The following is an 18,623-nucleotide window of genomic DNA, read 5'->3' as shown; positions in this document are numbered from 1 at the left end:
TTCTGTGAAAATTTTTGAATAATCAATCTGCTTCCATTGATATGAATCATGGCCAAAACAGAAATTTCTATTTTTCCCCGTGTGTATGGCTTTGACGCTAAAAGTAAATATTTTTATGTGAAGAAACATATATTCGCATGTTATTCATATAGATTAGCGCGTAATCTTTATAACTATTTCGCTAAAATAATTATTTAAACAAAGCTCAATCTTGTCGCTCCATATAATTCCTATGGAGCGATCACTTTTGCCTGCCCAACAGATCACTAATACATATGCACGCTGCAAGCGCCCTATACATTTCACTGGGAGGAAAATAAGTAACAAACCTTTTGGAGGTAGACACAATTTTCGCATGAAAATACCGTTTGCTCGTGTATGCGTTCAAAGCGTCGAAAATACTTTGACAGTTCTTTGTTTTGTTTTTTTTTCTCGTTATGAACACATTTTCCCGAACTTCGCATTCATTCACGAACTAGCAACCCACGGTAGTGCGTCACCATTTCTCGCGTACAGTTCAGATTCGCTTGTGTTCCACATAACAATTTAAGAATTTTATTCATTCACAGATATTTCGTTACAACAACCGCGCAGAAAGGATAAACTTCTAAACCTGCATCATTCGGTGCTTCTCGGAGCTACCTGATTCGCTTTTTTCCTGCTCTTGTTGATTGGTGGTATCTCATAATAAAATTCAGAGCTAAGGAACTTTACGGTCCCTCGTTTCCGTCGAGGCGCATGTGTGCACGACAAGAGTGGAAATCTGATTCAACCTGTGTGGCAGGCGGAAGACTAAATCAAAATGACCACAACCCGGGAGGATGTGTTGTTGCAGATGGGCGAAGTGCGGTTTAAGAAAGGCGATGGAACGCTCTATGTGATGAACGAGCGGATCGCCTGGATAGCTGAATATCGGGACACGGTTGCGGTGTCGCATCGTTTCCAGGATATTAAAAGTAGGTTATCCTCTTGAGCATAGTGTGATTTCCGATTCATTTTTTAACATTTTGTTTTCCAGTGCAAAAGATTTCCCCGGAAGGAAAGCCGAAAATCCAGCTGCAAGTTGTCCTGCACGATGGCAACAGCTCAACGTTTCACTTTGTGAATCGCAATGGCGCGGCTGCGCAGATAGCCGATCGGGACAAAGTGAAAGACCTTTTGCAGCAACTGCTTCCCAACTTTAAGCGCAAGATCGACAAAGAGCTGGAGGAGAAGAATAAGGTCCTGACGGAGAATCCCTCTTTGCTGCAGCTGTATAAGGACCTCGTTATCACACAAGTGCTGCCCAGCGATGAATTTTGGGCTACCCATGCAAAGCAATACATGGCAAAGGATCAAACCCAGAAGCAAGACATTGGTGTGTCGGGGGCGTTTCTGGCGGATATAAAACCCCAAACGGATGGCTGTAATGGGCTGCGTTACAATCTCACGACTGACGTAATTGAGTGTATCTTCAAAACCTATCCTGCCGTCAAGCGGAAACACTCCGAGCACGTTCCAGCCAAACTGAGCGAATCGGAGTTTTGGACCAAATTTTTCCAGTCTCATTACTTCCATCGAGATCGTATCGCAGCCGGTACCAAAGATATTTTTACCGAGTGCGGTAAGATCGACGATCAGCAGCTGAAGCTGGCCGTGCAAGAGAATCTCGGAGATCCGCTGCTGGATATCAGATCTTTCGAGGATAACACACTGGAGGATGGTTTCTGCAATGCGACCTCAAGTAAACAGACTGTGAACAGTGGTAACATCGTGCACCAAAGCATGATAAAACGTTTCAATCAGCATTCTTTCATGGTGCTCAAAACGTGCACAGATGTGAAGACGCTCAACCGGGGGATTGGAGCAATCCTGAACGCCACACCAACGACTGCCCCTGCGTTAAATGGCGATGCCAATGGCACCAAGGATAAATCAAAAGACAACGGACTGAACTGTAACAATAACAACAATGGTTTCAGTAAGAAGGACAAAAAAGCGCATGAGAATAACCACATAGTCAATGGAACCAGCAATGGGAATCATGTTTCTACTTTGCCTTCCGGACCGGAGGAACCGTTTGTGGAACCTTCGATCAAACGGGCTCGAATATTGGAGAAAATTCACTACGACGATCTGGAAGACGATAGTGACTCAAGCAAAGCACCAAAATTATTAAACCTCACTAGAATTGAACGTTATCTGCATGGGCCGGTACCGTCTACTGGGGTCAGTTCATCGGGCTTCCACGATACCCAGACGGACAATGGGTTGCACGATTTGGACTCGGTCAATGCGTATATCCTGCAATCCACCAGCTCCTGGAACAATCGAACGCCCCATAAGGTGTTGGTGAATGCAACAGCGGCTGTCAACGCACTAGGTGAACTCAGTCCTGGTGGGGCGCTGATGAGGGGCTTCCAGGAGCAGAGCTTAGCGCGTGAGTATTCTCTGCTTGAATAAATGTCAACAACCCTTGCTACTAAGTGTTCAATCATGATGTATTCGTTTCAATTCATGGTTGGTCAAATGCAAGGTATAGCAAATTTCAACTTCCACGCGGACCGGGTAATACTTGTGCCGGAATCCGTACTAATTCAGACAAATCACACGGGAAGACATTCATTCAACAGCAACAGATTTATAAAAATTATACGTGAGAGATTCAGATGATAATTTGTTTTTTTTTATCTCATGCAGAACTGGTTCCTCCGGATATCGAGAAGGAGATCCGGAATCTCTATATGTCACTGCTGGAATTACTCAAGCACTTCTGGAAGTGCTTTCCACCGACGACGCCACAACTCGAGGAACAGGCGGTCCGTATGCATGAAACTTTGCAGCGATTTTCCATGGCGAAGTTGAAACCATTTGAGGTGAGTTGTGATTGTGTTTCTCAAGAAAGGATTGATATTTATTTATTTCCGGGATTCATTTCTCTTACTTGTGGTTGTTAGTGGTCCAAAGCCCGTATTTTTAGCGTTACGTCTTTTGTTCACAAAAGCACAGATTTTGAAACAACGGAGTTCATTTGCATCCAGCCTTGAAAAAGACTGGTTAACGGAAAATATGGTAAATGTAGCGTCTCAGAATTGAATTCGCGAGCGCTTATTTAACCCTTTAACGGGCCGTGAGAACTAGGCATGTAATCAACGCAAACTACAATACAACGACATGTTTACATGCTAAAATACACAAAATATTTTTTTCAATACACAAAACAATTAAAAACATTGAAAAATTGGTGGCAATATAGTTGTCCGTTAAAGGGCTAACGTAAAATCTTGGTGGCAATATAGATGCCACCTGCTTGTCTAGCGCAAAACACTTGATGCTAAAAATGTTTTTTATATTTGAATTTTTGATGTTAGTTTCAACAAAAACAATTAATAAAACTCATGATCAGACTCAGCAAGTCCTAAACAGTTAATGTGAATTGAAAACTTCATCAAATTTACTGTTTTTCAATGAATTTTCGCGGAATTTTGCTATTGCTGGACTAAATTGAGAGTTAACACAAAATGGCTCCAAAATGAGCAGTTTTTGATTCTTTTAGCGCTCAAAAAAATCAGCCATGTTGCTAGATATCAAAACTAGTTACCACATAAGGCTAGAAGTGATAACTTATTGTTAATAAAGAGAAAAAAATAAAATCGTTGCTGGCAATATAGTTGCCACTACTCGTTAAAGGGTTAAGGGACGCACAACTATTTGGCTACGTAGGTCACCAATGAGGTACATATAGAGGTGAAGCAGTAGGCGAAGTGTATCTGTATTGGCAAGCAAAATATCGTGTCGTAATTATTTGCATTCAATATTGAATGTATATGGAAAAAACAAAACAATGTTGAAAGTATTCACGGTTGCATGATAATTTGAGCCAAAATTCTCATGAAATCATTCAACTGGTTGTTTTTAACGGATGACAATTATATCGTGGCTTATTTCGATTATTCATGTGGTAAAAAGGTCCAGAGAGCAGTCGTATGCTTAGTTCTCGAAAGCAGTAACATTTTCGGTGAAGTTTTGATTAATTTGCGATTATTACACACACCGACACTGAGTGCCTTCGAAACATCAGCTTCATAACGGTAAAATAATTAAACTTCGTTTGTTTCTATGAACGTGGGGGAATGAAAATGGCACATGGTAATATCACTTTTATCCGTCTTTTTCGATGTGATTTCACAAATACTCACACTATCACACTAGCCTCATATTCAGCGGGAGCTCTACAAAAATGTACGTTTTTAATTGATAAATTACTTCCTGAAAATAGCATTTTTACATAGATGCGGTGGGCAATCAAAGATAAACACAACGACTGACGTCACTATTTGCGAAATAGTTATGGCAGCGCATGCTATGTCGCTCGAAACTCGACCATCTTCAGTACCTTTTTTCCAGGACATTGGTAGGTCACCTACGTAATATTATTCTGGCAATAACGAAATCAACATAGTCGAAATATTAATTAAATTGACAGATGTTAAAAAACGGTGAAATAACTTTTGCGATATATTCATGACTTTCTTCGAGAGCTCATCTCAGAACAGTTTTAGATTTATCATTGATTTTTTTAAATTCTTGGTTCGATTGAAAAAAACGTGATATTTTTTTTGATAATACCCTTTCAAATGGATTGATTTATCTATTTTTTGTGACACTTTACCACTAAAACACGTAGGACGTATGTATTTTTGTGAATAAGGATGTTCATGCAAAATGTTTGACAACATTCTCTTAACTAAACTCAATTAGAACCAATGTAAGTTCATATTTTGAAAAATAGGTTGCTCGCGGTAGGGTACATTTATAATTGAACTAGATAAGACTTTTATTTATATTTTTTCTTTCGATATGGCTACTTTCGGAAATTCACGTTATTCATTCTAAGCGAAGGTTCGTGCGTAATGTACTTCTCGTCATCCATAACGATGGTGGCACCCGGCTGAAAGTACTTGTGGCGCAGCTTTCGGATTCCCTGCAGATGCTTTTCCGTGTACTTCGACCTGGATACTCCCTTGTAATGTTTCACGCCCTCCGCTTTCAGGATTCGGAGCATCGTGTCGAACTTTTTGACCAGGGGCAATGTCACCCATTTCGGAACGAGTGATTTTTGTTCGTTTCGAGCATTTTTACAAGCCTTTGACCAGCTTTGTTTACGAACCCAAAAATTTTACATTTCTCTACGAGACAAATTTTGCTCTAAATCTAGTACACCGAAAATATGAGCTTGAAAAATATACATAATACCTAAACCATTTCGATTTGAGTTCGAATTTTCTCGAAACGAGTTACTCGTTTCGAAATGCGCAATGCCACCCCAGCTTCTGCTGCTGGTGCTGATGCCAATCAGTGTTACCACATTTTCATCTGTACCAGAAGGATTAAAAATCTCTCTCATTCTAATTTTTCTTCCAAAAAATTGTACCATCGAAAATATTCGTTGTAGCGAAAAATCTATAGCCAACGGGTGGCCGAAGGGTGTAGGATTAGAGGCAGCTTGAGTTCCAAAATTTCCTGTATTACCTCGAATTCGTTAGTTCTTTTTGGATATATAGGCATATATGCCCCTCAATAAATGCTCATGATAGTATAGGATTTTCTCACATGAATAACTAACACACGTAGCCAGCAAATTACATTTGCATTTAACGACTAGGGTAAATGATCTTGATTTGTCCGATTTAGGGTGTTCTCAACTAGTAAATGCAAATTGATTTTTCTTCATTAAAAACACATATAATCAATACGAGTTTGGGTTTGTTGAAAAGCCCAAAGTCTCTAGTTGCTCATACTACCACAATGGCGAAGGAAGGAAGGTATTGAATTAGAGAGACTTTAAACTCTGAGAGTTCATTCGTCTCTGGCACAATGGCGAGTTTACATTAGAGAGATATATATATTTTTTTTCTTTCTGTATTATAGTGACTTTCAACGCTTCTGGCTGGTTCGTCACTTTTACCTTCCATTTTGGAAGAATGTCGGGAGTGAGAATTGAACTCGTGATCTTGAGCGTGAGAAGTATGGATGTTACCTCCACGCCAGATCGGCTCCACATTAGAGATATATAATTTTATAGCTATAAATGGATTTACTCACGCGGAAATAGATGTAAACGGGTGAGAATATATATGATACACTTCTTCGAGGTATATTTAATCACTATGAATAGAATAAATTCAGGCATATATAATATGAATATATTCATTATATAAGTTCACGCTAGTGTAAACGCTTGATGCGATTTCTATAAATCTCACCATATTTCTTCACATGAATATATTCGTAGTCTAAACCCACCGTAAGGCGTTGAAATTATTAAAAATTTTATTTTTTTTAACGATTTTCCTCAAAGAGAAATTATGATCATGGTTTGCCCGGTTTTAGGAATCACCATTTTTGAATGAAAAAAAAAATGAATTTTCAAGTAGATATTGCATTTATCATTGTTTGAGTTTACTGTCATCATATTGATCGATTCATCATTTAGGATTTCTTCTGAATATTGTCTTTTCTTAGACATTTTAAAAGTGTTCACCTCAACACATTCAACACAGAGAAACTTTATTTCTGCTATGCGCGGAGGACAACATAAACAAACTGCAGCGCGCCAAGCGGTTGCCATAGAAATCATGTGGACAAAACAACATTAGTGAATTGGGTAACGAGTCAGAATTGAGGTCAACGAAATGCGTTAATTACATGGTTTAGCTACGTAAATCTGACACAAGTGATGTACAAGCATGATGTTTACAATATTTGTAAGTGTTATAATCCAGAAAAAGGTGCTCCCGTGGTCGAGTGGCTAGCGTTACACCTAACATGCCGGGGGTTCGGGTTCGATTCCTGTTCTGGTCGGGGGAATTTTTCGTCCAAGAAATTTCCCCCGACTTGCACTGTGGTCACGCGTATTCTAGAGCTTGCCACTACAGAATACATCCAAGGCGTGTTATTCGGCATAGAAATCTCAACTAATTATAAATGAAAATGACGCAAGTAATACTACGTTGAGACGGCGAAGTTCCTCTAGGAACGTTAGTGCCATTTAAGAAGAAGAAGAAGATAATCCAGAAAAGGTCTGAATACGTGCCAAATAATCATCTGGTGATATATTAAAAATTAGCTCAAAAGAGGGGCGCATTGACACCAATGTAAGGTGGATTTTAAAATCTTTTAAAACATGTGAATTTGTAAAAATATATTATAAAACTACTGTAAATCATGGAAAAAGACAATTTTATTTATATGTTTTGAAACATTCAAAAAAAATCTGTACCTTTCCAGATGAATCTGTACGTGTAGCAGCACTGATGCCAATCATGAATTTTGTCCGCTTGGTGGCGCTTATTCCTCTCCTTCGGCCCGATTTTTTGTCGTTGACCATTTGTCCTCCAGCGTAGAACCGAGCGATCATGTTATAAATCGTGAATTTCTTGTGTCCCACCTCCGGAATAGAGTCCGCGAAACGCATAAAAAACGAAAACACACTTGTCACGAACAACGCCCACAAAGAGGAGAAACCACACACAGTTGTTTCTCTCTCTCTCTTCTCTCTCTCTCTAGCTCTAGCTTATGACTCACCCGAAACTATTGTAGAATTTTTTCCATCTAAGTCGCTCGACAGTTGCCGATGAGTGAGGCATAGTGAGAACGTCACAAACAAGGCATCGAAGCGCCGAGAAGGCGAGCGAACCGTCAATTCGTTTTAGGTATCCAATATTTGTCCGCCAACCCTGCACATGCTCGCTTTTTGAAATTAACAACATTAATACTAGTCAAATTGGAAAAGTTTCAGGGATTTAACATTGCCGTAGACTTGAGCGTCAGCTCCACGAAAAAACTGTGACAAATATCCTTTGAAATGATCTGCTTTTCGCTGTCCATTGTTCTGATAAATTCTTCTGCGGTCTTCATTTTTCACCTTCGATGATTTCGGGCCCTGGTTCCGATGAACAGTTGCAAATATAAATATATATATATAGTAGGTGTATTTGCATATGAAGTATAATTCTGATTATACGCGGGCGTAACATGAGCAAACTTATAACACATGCGAATCGGGGCTCTTTTGGTATTAACAAGTTATTCCGCACAGTAACTCGATGTTGATTATTCCTTAATATTTTCCTTAATTGATCGTATTTTTTTTCACATATTCACGTTGGAGAGTTTTAACCCTTCTCTTTGTTGGCCGAGGCATTTTGATTGAATGTAATACTTTTCCGTTTACTATTTTATTTTTGACAGCAGAGGCAGCCGTGCCAGTGTTAGTATTTTATTTAATTTTTTATTTTATTTTGGAGTAAGGCAAGCTCCGAGCTTTCCAATACAATTTTCTTAACCATTGTTAAAGTTGCTAAAACTTACATTATAGACCCACTACACGTAAAAGAATAATTGTACTGATTTTTTTTTTATTAATTCGTTTATTTTTTGCAGGCTCAGTAACTTAAGTTTAAAGGAGCCGAATTCTTAAATATAATTTTAAAACTATATATATAAACAATTTTCTTACATCTATGGTTAGTAAGGTGGAAAACCGATTACTCGCGGTGTACTCGAGTTTAGAAGGGTGACATATTTTTAGGAGAAGGATGGGGTATAAGAAAACTGTAACAATGTTGATGAACACTCAATTCTTAAATCTGTTTGTATATCTATAGTGTTTTTACATTTCAACTTATTATACTATTTATAGCAAGGGGACGAATTACCCGCAAAGGAAGGAAAGGAGGGTATAAGGACATAGGGACAATCACACACGAAGATCGATAGCTTTAAGGAAAACATATATATGGGACATGTAATCAAGGTCTAACCGAGCCAACACATCTCTCACCGGCACATTGGGCTGTCTTCCTCGGGCCCGAAGGGAGTTTTCTAAATTCGATCTGGCGACCAGATACACCTCGCACGACCAAACAACGTGCTCGATGTCGCGATAGCCTTGGCCACAAACACAGAGATTGCTGCTGGCAAGATTGAAACGAAAGAGTAGTGCATCTAAAGAACAGTGATTGGACATGAGTCGGGAGAAGGTGCGAATAAAGTCCCGACTCAATTCCAGACTTTTGAACCACGGATTGAGGCTAACCTTAGGGATAATCGAGTGAAACCAACGGCCCAATTCATCTTCATTCCACTTGCGTTGCCAGTTAGCGATGGTATTTTTGCGGACTAAAGAATAAAATTCATTGAAGGCGATTTGACGCTGATAAATATCGCCTTCAATTGCACCTACCTTTGCTAATGAGTCAGCCCTCTCATTACCCGGAATTGAGCAATGAGAAGGGACCCAGACAAAGGTAATGACGTAACAGCGTCTGGATAAAGCACTCAAAATTTTTCGTATTCTCTCAAGGAAGTACGGCGAGTGCTTTTCCGGCCTCACTGAACGGATAGCTTCGACAGAACTAAGACTATCCGTTACAATGTAATAGTGTTCAACAGGTCGTGAGGCGACGCTGTCCAGCGCCCAATGAATTGCTGCCAATTCAGCAATATACACTGAGCAAGGATTCTGAAGACTGTGTGAGGTGCTAAAAAATTCGTTGAACACTCCAAATCCTGTGGACTCATTTATAGTGGACCCATCAGTAAAGTACATATTATCACAATTGATACCCCTATATTTTTCATCGAAGATCGTTGGAGCGATCCTCGATCGTTGGTAATCTGAATATCCATGGATATCTTGCTTCATGGACAGATCAAAATTCACAGAGGAATTGATGTAGTCAGGGAAACAAACACGGTTGGGAATATACGAAGAAGGATCAACCTGCATGGAGATGAATTCATGATATGAACTCATGAATCCGGAGTGAAAATTTAGCTCGATCAGCTGCTCAAAATTTCCGATCACCAATGGGTTCATGACCTTACACCGGATGAAGAACCGAAGAGATAATAATTTGAAGCGATCTTTTAGTGGGAGTAGGCCTGCCAAAACCTCGAGACTCATGGTATGCGTTGAGGGCATACATCCCAACGCGATACGGAGACAAAGATACTGAATTCGCTCGAGTTTAATGAGGTGTGTTTTGGCAGCTGATTGAAAACAGAAACTGCCATACTCCATCACTGAGAGAATAGTTGTTCGATACAACATTATAAGATCTTCGGGATGGGCTCCCCACCAGGTGCCGGTAATTGTACGGAGAAAGTTTATTCTTTGTTGGCATTTTTTTACTCAGATACCTAATATGGGCCCCCCAAGTACATTTGGAGTCGAACTAGACCCCAAGATACTTGAATGACATAGCATGAGTGATCGGTTTACCCAAAAGTTGAAGCTTTGGTTTTGCTGGTCTATGCTTCCTAGAAAAAACCACCATCTCTGTTTTCTCCGTGGAGAATTCGATCCCTAGCCCAATGGCCCAGGTTGAAAAATTGTTCAAAGTATCTTGTAAGGGTCCTTGCAGGTCGGATTCGTTTGATCCTACGACAGACACCACTCCATCATCTGCAAGTTGTCTTAGGCTGCAATTTTGTGTAAGGCAATTGTCGATGTCGCTTACATAGAAGTTGTACAAAAGGGGGCTTAAACATGAGCCCTGGGGGAGGCCCATGTAAGAGAACCGACTTACTGCCGAATCTCCGTGAGAAAAGTTCAAATGTTTCTCACAAAGCAAGTTATATAACATATTATTCAATAGAGGCGGCAGACCCCGAGAGTGTAATTTGTCTGACAAAACCTCTATTGAAACAGAATCAAAGGCCCCCTTTATGTCCAAGAATACTGAAGCCATTTGTTTTTTTTCGGCGTAAGCCATTTGAATTTCTGAAGAAAGCAACGCAAGACAATCATTCGTCCCCTTGCCCCTGCGGAACCCATATTGTGTATCTGAGAGTAGGCCATTCGTTTCAACCCAACGATCAAGGCGAAACAAGATCATTTTCTCCAACAATTTCCGTATACAAGACAGCATTGCTATTGGGCGGTACGAATTGAATTCGGACGCGGGTTTTCCGGGTTTTTTAATAGCTATAACTCGCACTTGTCTCCAATCATCTGGAACAATATTATGCTCCAGAAACTGATTGAATAAATTCAACAAGCGATGTTTCGCCACATCAGGGAGGTTTTTCAGCAAGTTGAACTTAATTCTATCCGATCCCGGAGCAGAATTGTTACAAGAAAGGAGAGCAAGAGAGAATTCTACCATCGAAAACTCGGAATCAAGATCGTACCTATCTTGTGGTATACCTCGAACAATTTTTTGCACAGGTGCGGAATCAGGACAAACCTTCCGTGCAAAATTAAAAATCCATCGATGTGAATATTCCTCGCTTTCATTCGATGAAGAGGGATTTCTCATGTTTCGTGCCACTTTCCATAATTTTTTCATTGACGTTTCTCGTGATAAACCTCCCACGAAATTTCGCCAATAAGCACGTTTTTTCCCTTTGATCAAATTTTTGAACTGATTCTCAAGGGCTAAATACGTTTGAAAATTTTCAGGGGTTCCACGTTTCCGAAAAGCTTTAAATGCATTCGATTTATCCTGATAAAGCTTGGAACATTGGCTATCCCACTTCGACGAATAGTGGAGCCTGGGATGGGTTTCGTTTGAGCGCGAACGGCGCTGTCATATATCAAACGAGAAATGAAGTTATACTCCTCCAATGGAGGCAAACCATCTCTGGAATTGATGGCTAGAGCAATCGCGTCCGCATATTTTTTCCAGTCAATGTGTCTTGTGAGGTCATATGCCATGTTTATAGATTCTGAAGAATTCGACCCAATGGTGATGGAAATTTTGATTGGCAGGTGATCACTACCGTTGGGGTCCTGGATTACATTCCACTTGCAATCTAACGATAGTGAATTCGAGCAAAGCGAGAGGTCAAGAGCACTTGATTTAGCAGGAGGTTTAGGTACACGTGTTGTTTCCCCAGTGTTTAAAACGGTCATATTGAAGCTGTTACAAAGGTCATATATCAACAATGAACGATTGTCATCGTACTGTTCCCCCCAGGCAGTTCCGTGAGAGTTGAAGTCTCCCAAGATCAATCGTGGCTCAGGAAAGAGTGAGCACATGTCAGCAAGTTGCTTGCGGCAAACCGCAGCTCTCGGAGGCCAATACAAGCTGACAATACAGAGGTCTTTGCCTCTGATGTTTGCATGACAAGCAACAGCTTCGATCCCTCCAATAGGTGGAAGGTCAATTCGAAAAAATGAGTGGCACTTATTGATCCCCAATAGCACCCCTCCGTATCTTTCATCACGGTCCAAGCGTATAATATTAAAATCGTGGAAAGAGAGATCATTTTGAGAAGAGAGCCAAGTTTCGGACAGAGCAAAAACATCACAGTTGAAGTTATGAATTAAAAATTTGAACGTATCCAATTTAGGTATAAGACTACGACAATTCCACTGTAAAACAGTGATATCTCCGACCTCTCTATTTGAATTAGACATCAAGAGAGATAATCATTGCAAGGAGGGGCCATGTTTGCATCAATTGTTGCAGAATTGTCTTTAATTCTGGAAGCATTGAGATGACAATGGTTCTGATGGAGTCGGAAACATTAAAACACGTGAAGATTTGATCCACAAGGTCAGTCAACTTTATAAATCCCGATTGGGAAGTTGAGCTGGACGCAAAAAAAGGGACATTTGGGGTTTTTGATGTCCCCTCGAGTGCTGGGTCGTTCGAAGGTGAACTATTCCCACGGAAGCCAGGAGGAACCTGATTTGGCTTGTCCGCTGCACTCGATTTTTTAGGCAAGCTTACAGGGGTTTTCACCGGGGGGACTTGTTCTTGAAATTTGGGAGTGGTCACATTTTTGCGCCGGGGATTCCCTTTGAAAAAACACGGTGTACCCCCGCTAGCTGTGTCCGCTTCCATTTCATCAACTGGCAACGTGGAAAAGGTATTGTATGTCGATATTGATTGTTGTTGTTGTTGGGCCAGTGGAGAAGCGCCCTTCAAAATTTCCGCAAAAGTGCGCTTCGAGCGTTCCTTTAAAGAGCGCTTCTGTTTCTCCCAGCGACTCTTGTAAGTTTCACAAGCTGAGAGCACATGTGGAGTCCCCCCACAATATGGACACTTATGCTCAGTCGCACTGCAAGATTCGCCCACATGTTGCTCTCCGCAAGTTGCACAGCGCTCCTTGTTGCCACAATAAGCTGAAGTGTGGCCGACTGACTTGCACTTTTGGCAAGTCATGGGCTTTGGCACGAAGAGTCGCACCGGTAGCCTCAATTTGTCCACCATAACGTAGTCCGGGAGAGCGGAACCAGCAAAAGTTACTCTAAACGAGTCGGACGGCGTGAATTTTGTTATTTCCTTTTCTTGGGAGACTTTACCGAGTTGGCGACAGTCCAAGATTATGACTTCCGCCGAAGGGAGCTTCTTGAACTTGCCAACTCCTTCACTTCTAATTTTTTCGCACGTCAGACCCGTTTCAGTTATCACCCCCCGATTTCTACGTCATTGGAGGGAATCCATACGCGATATTCGAGGATGAAATGTTTATCAGCATCAATCTCGTTTGCATCCTTCCGTTCAGACACGACAACTCGTAATTTGTTCGGTCTGACCTTGAAAATTTCTTCTACGGAAGTGTATCTGGTCAGATCTTTCATGATCTGAATCACGTTAAGGCCTTTTCCATTTGGTTTTGGCCGGAAGAAAACAACCCACGGGCCAGTTCCAGGTGCATCTTCTGGATAGACTCTGATACGTGGAGCGGAGACAACAGAGGGAGAAGACGAGGACGAGGATTGAGTTGTAACGGTAATATCAGAAGGAGGAAGCGAAACCGAGGAAGGGGGAGGGAGAGTGGGAGTATTGGAGGGCTGAGGAGGGAGAGTGGGAGAATCGGAAAGTTGGGGAGGGAGACTTGCGAGTTTTTTCGAGGGGGGCTTAGTAGGGTGAGTTGACTCGTCCCCGGAAGAGTTATCGCGTTATTGTACTGATATCAACAAAATTTTGTTTTATTAATTTTCATGACATGAAACGCTATGACTCAGGAATAACATTTTTATTGAGTGGTTTTCATAATTGTTTCGATGATGTTAGTGTCAAAAAAATAACGATGCTTCCACCAATACAAACAAAACCGTTGCGGAAAATTGAAAAATGGAAATTTAACTATCACAGCACTAGCTCGAGTTTTCCGACGTTTTTCACTATACATTGCGACGGCAGATGAAAATTTCACATCTTGTGAGTAATCGATTAGAGTTTGGTTGATATTACTTGATTGGAAGTGTGTGAAAACGATCATTTTCTACACACTGTTTGGCAAAATTATTGACTTATTCTGCATATCGTGCGATGGGTGAGGGAGGGAGATGAAAGAAATGAGCGCCATTGTGGCAACCATTTGTGGCTTCGTTCCACTTTCACCTTAAGTTTAAAAAATAAAAAATCAACAATTTGTGCGGTGTAATCATAACGTCCTATTTGTTATTTATCTTCTGCTTCGCTTCTGTTCTGAGGTTGGCCAGGACGGACACAATATTTATAGTGCTTTTATGGCCATCCGACGACATGCATCAATCGTTGGCTAATATTGACATCGATGAAGCATATTTATAGATTTTTGTTGTATTCACTATTATTTATGTATTTTTGTGCTATGGAAAGCTGTGGAAAAGGTGTTTATGCCAATAAATAACGAACGTCACTTCCATCTTTTGAAAGTGATTGTCATGGCACTTCGTTCTAACGGTAAATAGGTATTAACGCCCAAGTCCTTGCACCCCAAACGTAACGCTCTTGTTTTTATTTTTTTTAAATTACACTCTAGTACAGATGCAGAAACGATGTGGGGCAAAAATACAGAAGCACTTTTTATCAGACGGTATGAGGACACGGTGCCTTCACCGAACAAAATTGCACCATTGTGTGCGATATTTTTATCTTCCATGCTTCCTTTATGTCGAGCAAAACAGCTGTGTCTGACATCAGCATTGTAGAAGACTGCTCGAGCGGGACTGTGTTTGAGTGATGATGATCATGGTTTGAATTATGATACTTAAAAATTTCTTAGTTCACTTGCCTCTAGCACTGGAAAATGCCAATTTAGAAATAAACTCTAGGCCTCGAGGAAGACCATTTGAAAAAAAAATCGCTGCCATCTGGTCGTTAGCTGGATGACTGATGAATCGTGTATGCTGTAAAAACGCGAAAAGCTTGTATATACTGAAAACGGGAGTTTAAATTGCAATATATTCTCTATCCACGCTGTCCGTAGAACGAACGCTGCATTTTATATTTTTATTTCGTGAAAACATGCCATATTTCCTGATATTACTGGAGGACGTTGTCTTACGTCAAAAGAATTAGATAATGATTTCTTAGGTTTTCGTTGTGGTTATACATACAAAATAATTTGAAATAAATTCATACCAGGTGGTTCTTGCCAATCATCCTATATTTAAGTGTATGTAAAGAGTAGCATATCCAATATTGCGTTATTCGCTATGATCATTTGAAACTAATAAAAATATTGTATTATTCACCCGTAGGATCGTGCCATGAGAGAATTATTGCCATTGGGTGCGTCAATGACGCAGCATTTAAATGCGCTTCTGCAAGCGGCGAACCAGAAGTTCGCCACGTGGCAGGAGAGACAGCGACGGTCCCACAGGTAGCATTACCGGTCAGCACCCTCATCACCAGTATCGTCAAACCACCACCACCAGCGTAGCCATCTTGTCCATTTCTTCCCCCAGGGCCCTAAACGGCATCACCATTAGCATCCACAGCAGCAGCAACACACTTCAACAATTTTCTTTCCTAATCTCGAACGTGAGATTCCTGGTGAAACTCAACGGCATATCACGGCTGCACTCTGCTAGATTCATTGGTGTATCAGTTTTGTTCAAGTTATTTGTTTATAGACCGATTTTGTTTTGTGCTTACACAACAGTTGAGAGAAAAGAAAACTTCTAAATCGAATTATTTGCCTTTTTTGAATATTTAGTAAAATAAATAACAATAATCAACAGAACTGGAGAGATGAACACCATATGAATCATTTTCGTGAAAAAAAAACGTAAATTTTCATAACGTTTCCTAGAAGAATAGTAAAAATATCATAAAAGATACATAAAACAATACATAAAGAGAGATATTCTGAAAATCTATATTGCAAATTCATGTTGACTCTCGCCGATTCCGATTCCCGATACTCTATCACCATTCGGACACGGGATCCACATACTCACAAACAGTATGCTGCCACAAAACGACTCATTCGCACCACACAGCCTGCGACTGAGAAAGCCTTCGGAGTGAGATGAGTAACTGAAATCAAATTCCATATATTTTTTACGCAAATCGATGTGTGCGCCCTGTGGATCGGAACTGATGATCAATTAAATCCTCAAATTATCGATTACCGCGCCCTTTCGTTTTTTGTTTTATCCTGTTAATAGTTGATAGAAGAACAACGCTCCGTGCAACTACTAGCATTTAAGGGGAGCGAATTAAACTTTGTAAATGTAAGCAAATTTTGGGCCACATCAAATAAAACAAAAAAGGTTAAGGAAGAAAAGATGTAAACAAACAAGATTATCTCCTATCATATCTTCTTCTTGGTTGGTTCCTATCGGAGTTTAGTTTTATCTCCGGAGATTGTTGGACGTGCGACGCTCCGACAGGAGAAAGTGTTTTTCCATCTTGTGTTGTTACCCATTCTTGTTTTCTTTTTGTAATACTATTTGTAGTAGCAAAAGTTGGATGATATCACTTGTGATTAAAGAGAAATACCAAGAATGAAAATGCACAACAGTTTTGTTGCATGTAATCGATTTACTGGAGAGGAGATGAATGGTAATTGCCCTGCGAAAAATAGGGTAAAGTTAAACAATGAATAGTCTGAAGAAAAAAAGCTTGAGAATGAAAACTCCAAGATAATAAAAGGATACTACATCATTCGCTAAGGAAATGTATTAATGATGAAGGTTAGAAAGAAATGAAACTATTTGAATAAACACAAAAACCGTAAGTTATATGAACAACATGTATTGAGCAGTATCATTTATACGCGAAAGTAATGCTACGATATGAAGAACACAAAATGAGAAAAATATATACAGAAATTAGGAATTATGCAGTGAGACTCTCAAGTTCTTCAATCCGTGGGGATATCACAACAAGGAATATTGGCTTTCAATGTTAGCGTGACTTAGAATACGTAATTGTCTGATAATACTTTATCGCCCTCAACCCGAGATAACGAAAATATCCGCAATGACTAGTGGCGACATTCGAGCTTAGGGTCAAACTATTCTCCATCAGAATTGAAGGCTCAATTGCAATTTTCAATTGGTAAAATTTGAATGAAAATATCTACTTGGTATTATTTAGTTACTGGAAGCACGTAGTCCTAACCCTAACTTACTTGCAGAGAAAAAAGTGATTTGCATTGCCATAGAATACTAATTTCATTCGGAAAAGTTAATTGAGTTGTATTGGTGTGGTTACATTGCTTTCCCCTTGCTTCGTTCGAATTCGTCAGCTTCTATCGAACAAAATTGTTTGTTTCTCTTCGTACAATCAAATTTTCGTACATACTCCGATCCAAAGTAACCTTAGCCTAAAGGCCCATTTATACGTTGCTAGTAGCTGACTTGACAATGAGCAGCTACTGACCCGGTGGACTCGCTTGACAATTGGTTGACTCGCCTTGTCCGTTCACACAGTGTGAGCTGCTGGCGAGAAACTAGATACTACGGCACGGGTTTACCAGGGATGCCAGGCGACTTTTCAAATGTCCATCAAATAGTCAGAAACAGCAATCAGGTCCGAATTTGTCAAATGATTGGTCCAAAATCGACTTCTTTATTGGCAGTTTTCATCTTAGGTTTTCAGTTGAATGTATCATCACACAATTTTATAGCAAAACAAACGCTGATCGTGTTTAAAAATACATACTTTGTGCTGAATTTCTTTGAACTGAAGGTACTATCCGAAAAAGCAGAAAGAGAAAAGGATTCGGGCCAGGAATTAGATGCAAAGAAAAGGAGCAACAAATACAATATTGAAGGAACTCTACGATGAGGATCCCCGAGATTACAGAGCAGTGTTGATAATAACACCTGAACAAGTGAAAAAACTGTTGGATTTAATTGCTCCACGAATACAACGCCAAGATACAGTCATGAGGGATGCTGTACCTGCAAGAGTTAAATTAGAAATGACATTGATGTGCCTTTGTTTTGGAATATCGTTGGGATTGTTGTCGATATTTTTTAGAATCTCGAAAACATCCATAGCTCAGATAATTCCGAAAGGATGTGATGTTATAAATGGTAGTCTAAAAGATTTTTTTTTTAATTTTATTTATTTTGTGAAATGAAAATGATAGTCGATTTGCAGGTGCAATAAATACGCTTCAAAAATTTTAATAATGAATGAAAATGTACTTTTTTAAATCGAATATGTATTCTGTTTCTTAGAACAATACTTTTTTTTGTAAGTTGTGATCTGATAATGATTCTATATTAGAGATTCTCAAGAAAACTATCTCAAAAAGAAAGCGTGCCCCGCCAGCGTGCAAAACGAAATAACAATTATTTCGTTTAGAAACTATGAGGGTTTTATTTGTTTTTCCAATAATTTTCAAGTCTATAAATATCTTCACATATTTTCAAATATCTTAAAAATAGAGACATT

The 18,623-nt window shown here is 39.8% G+C and overlaps 1 protein-coding gene across 3 annotated transcripts in view; it reads left to right on the top strand.

Moving 5' to 3' along the window:
• The window catches only part of LOC129765387 (general transcription factor IIH subunit 1), a 32,061-nt gene extending 15,009 nt beyond the window's left edge, over positions 1-17,052 (top strand). For 2 of the 3 annotated variants that reach the window (XM_055765656.1, XM_055765657.1), the window contains exons 2-5: positions 570-956; positions 1,019-2,419; positions 2,680-2,855; positions 15,470-17,052. In XM_055765656.1, coding sequence (XP_055621631.1) covers positions 803-956; positions 1,019-2,419; positions 2,680-2,855; positions 15,470-15,595 — 1,857 coding nt within the window. In that variant the 5' untranslated portion in view covers positions 570-802 and the 3' untranslated portion in view covers positions 15,596-17,052. Of the gene's footprint in view, positions 1-447; positions 511-569; positions 957-1,018; positions 2,420-2,679; positions 2,856-15,469 lie in introns of those variants that run through there. The other variant, XM_055765658.1, reaches the window with a different exon arrangement.
• Positions 17,053-18,623: the final 1,571 nt, after the last annotated feature.

The sequence above is a fragment of the Toxorhynchites rutilus genome, chromosome 2 (genome assembly GCF_029784135.1).
Source record: "Toxorhynchites rutilus septentrionalis strain SRP chromosome 2, ASM2978413v1, whole genome shotgun sequence".
NCBI classification, from domain to species: domain Eukaryota; kingdom Metazoa; phylum Arthropoda; class Insecta; order Diptera; family Culicidae; genus Toxorhynchites; species Toxorhynchites rutilus.
Note: the sequence above shows the minus strand (reverse complement) of the source record. Positions and strands in the feature narration are given on the sequence as shown.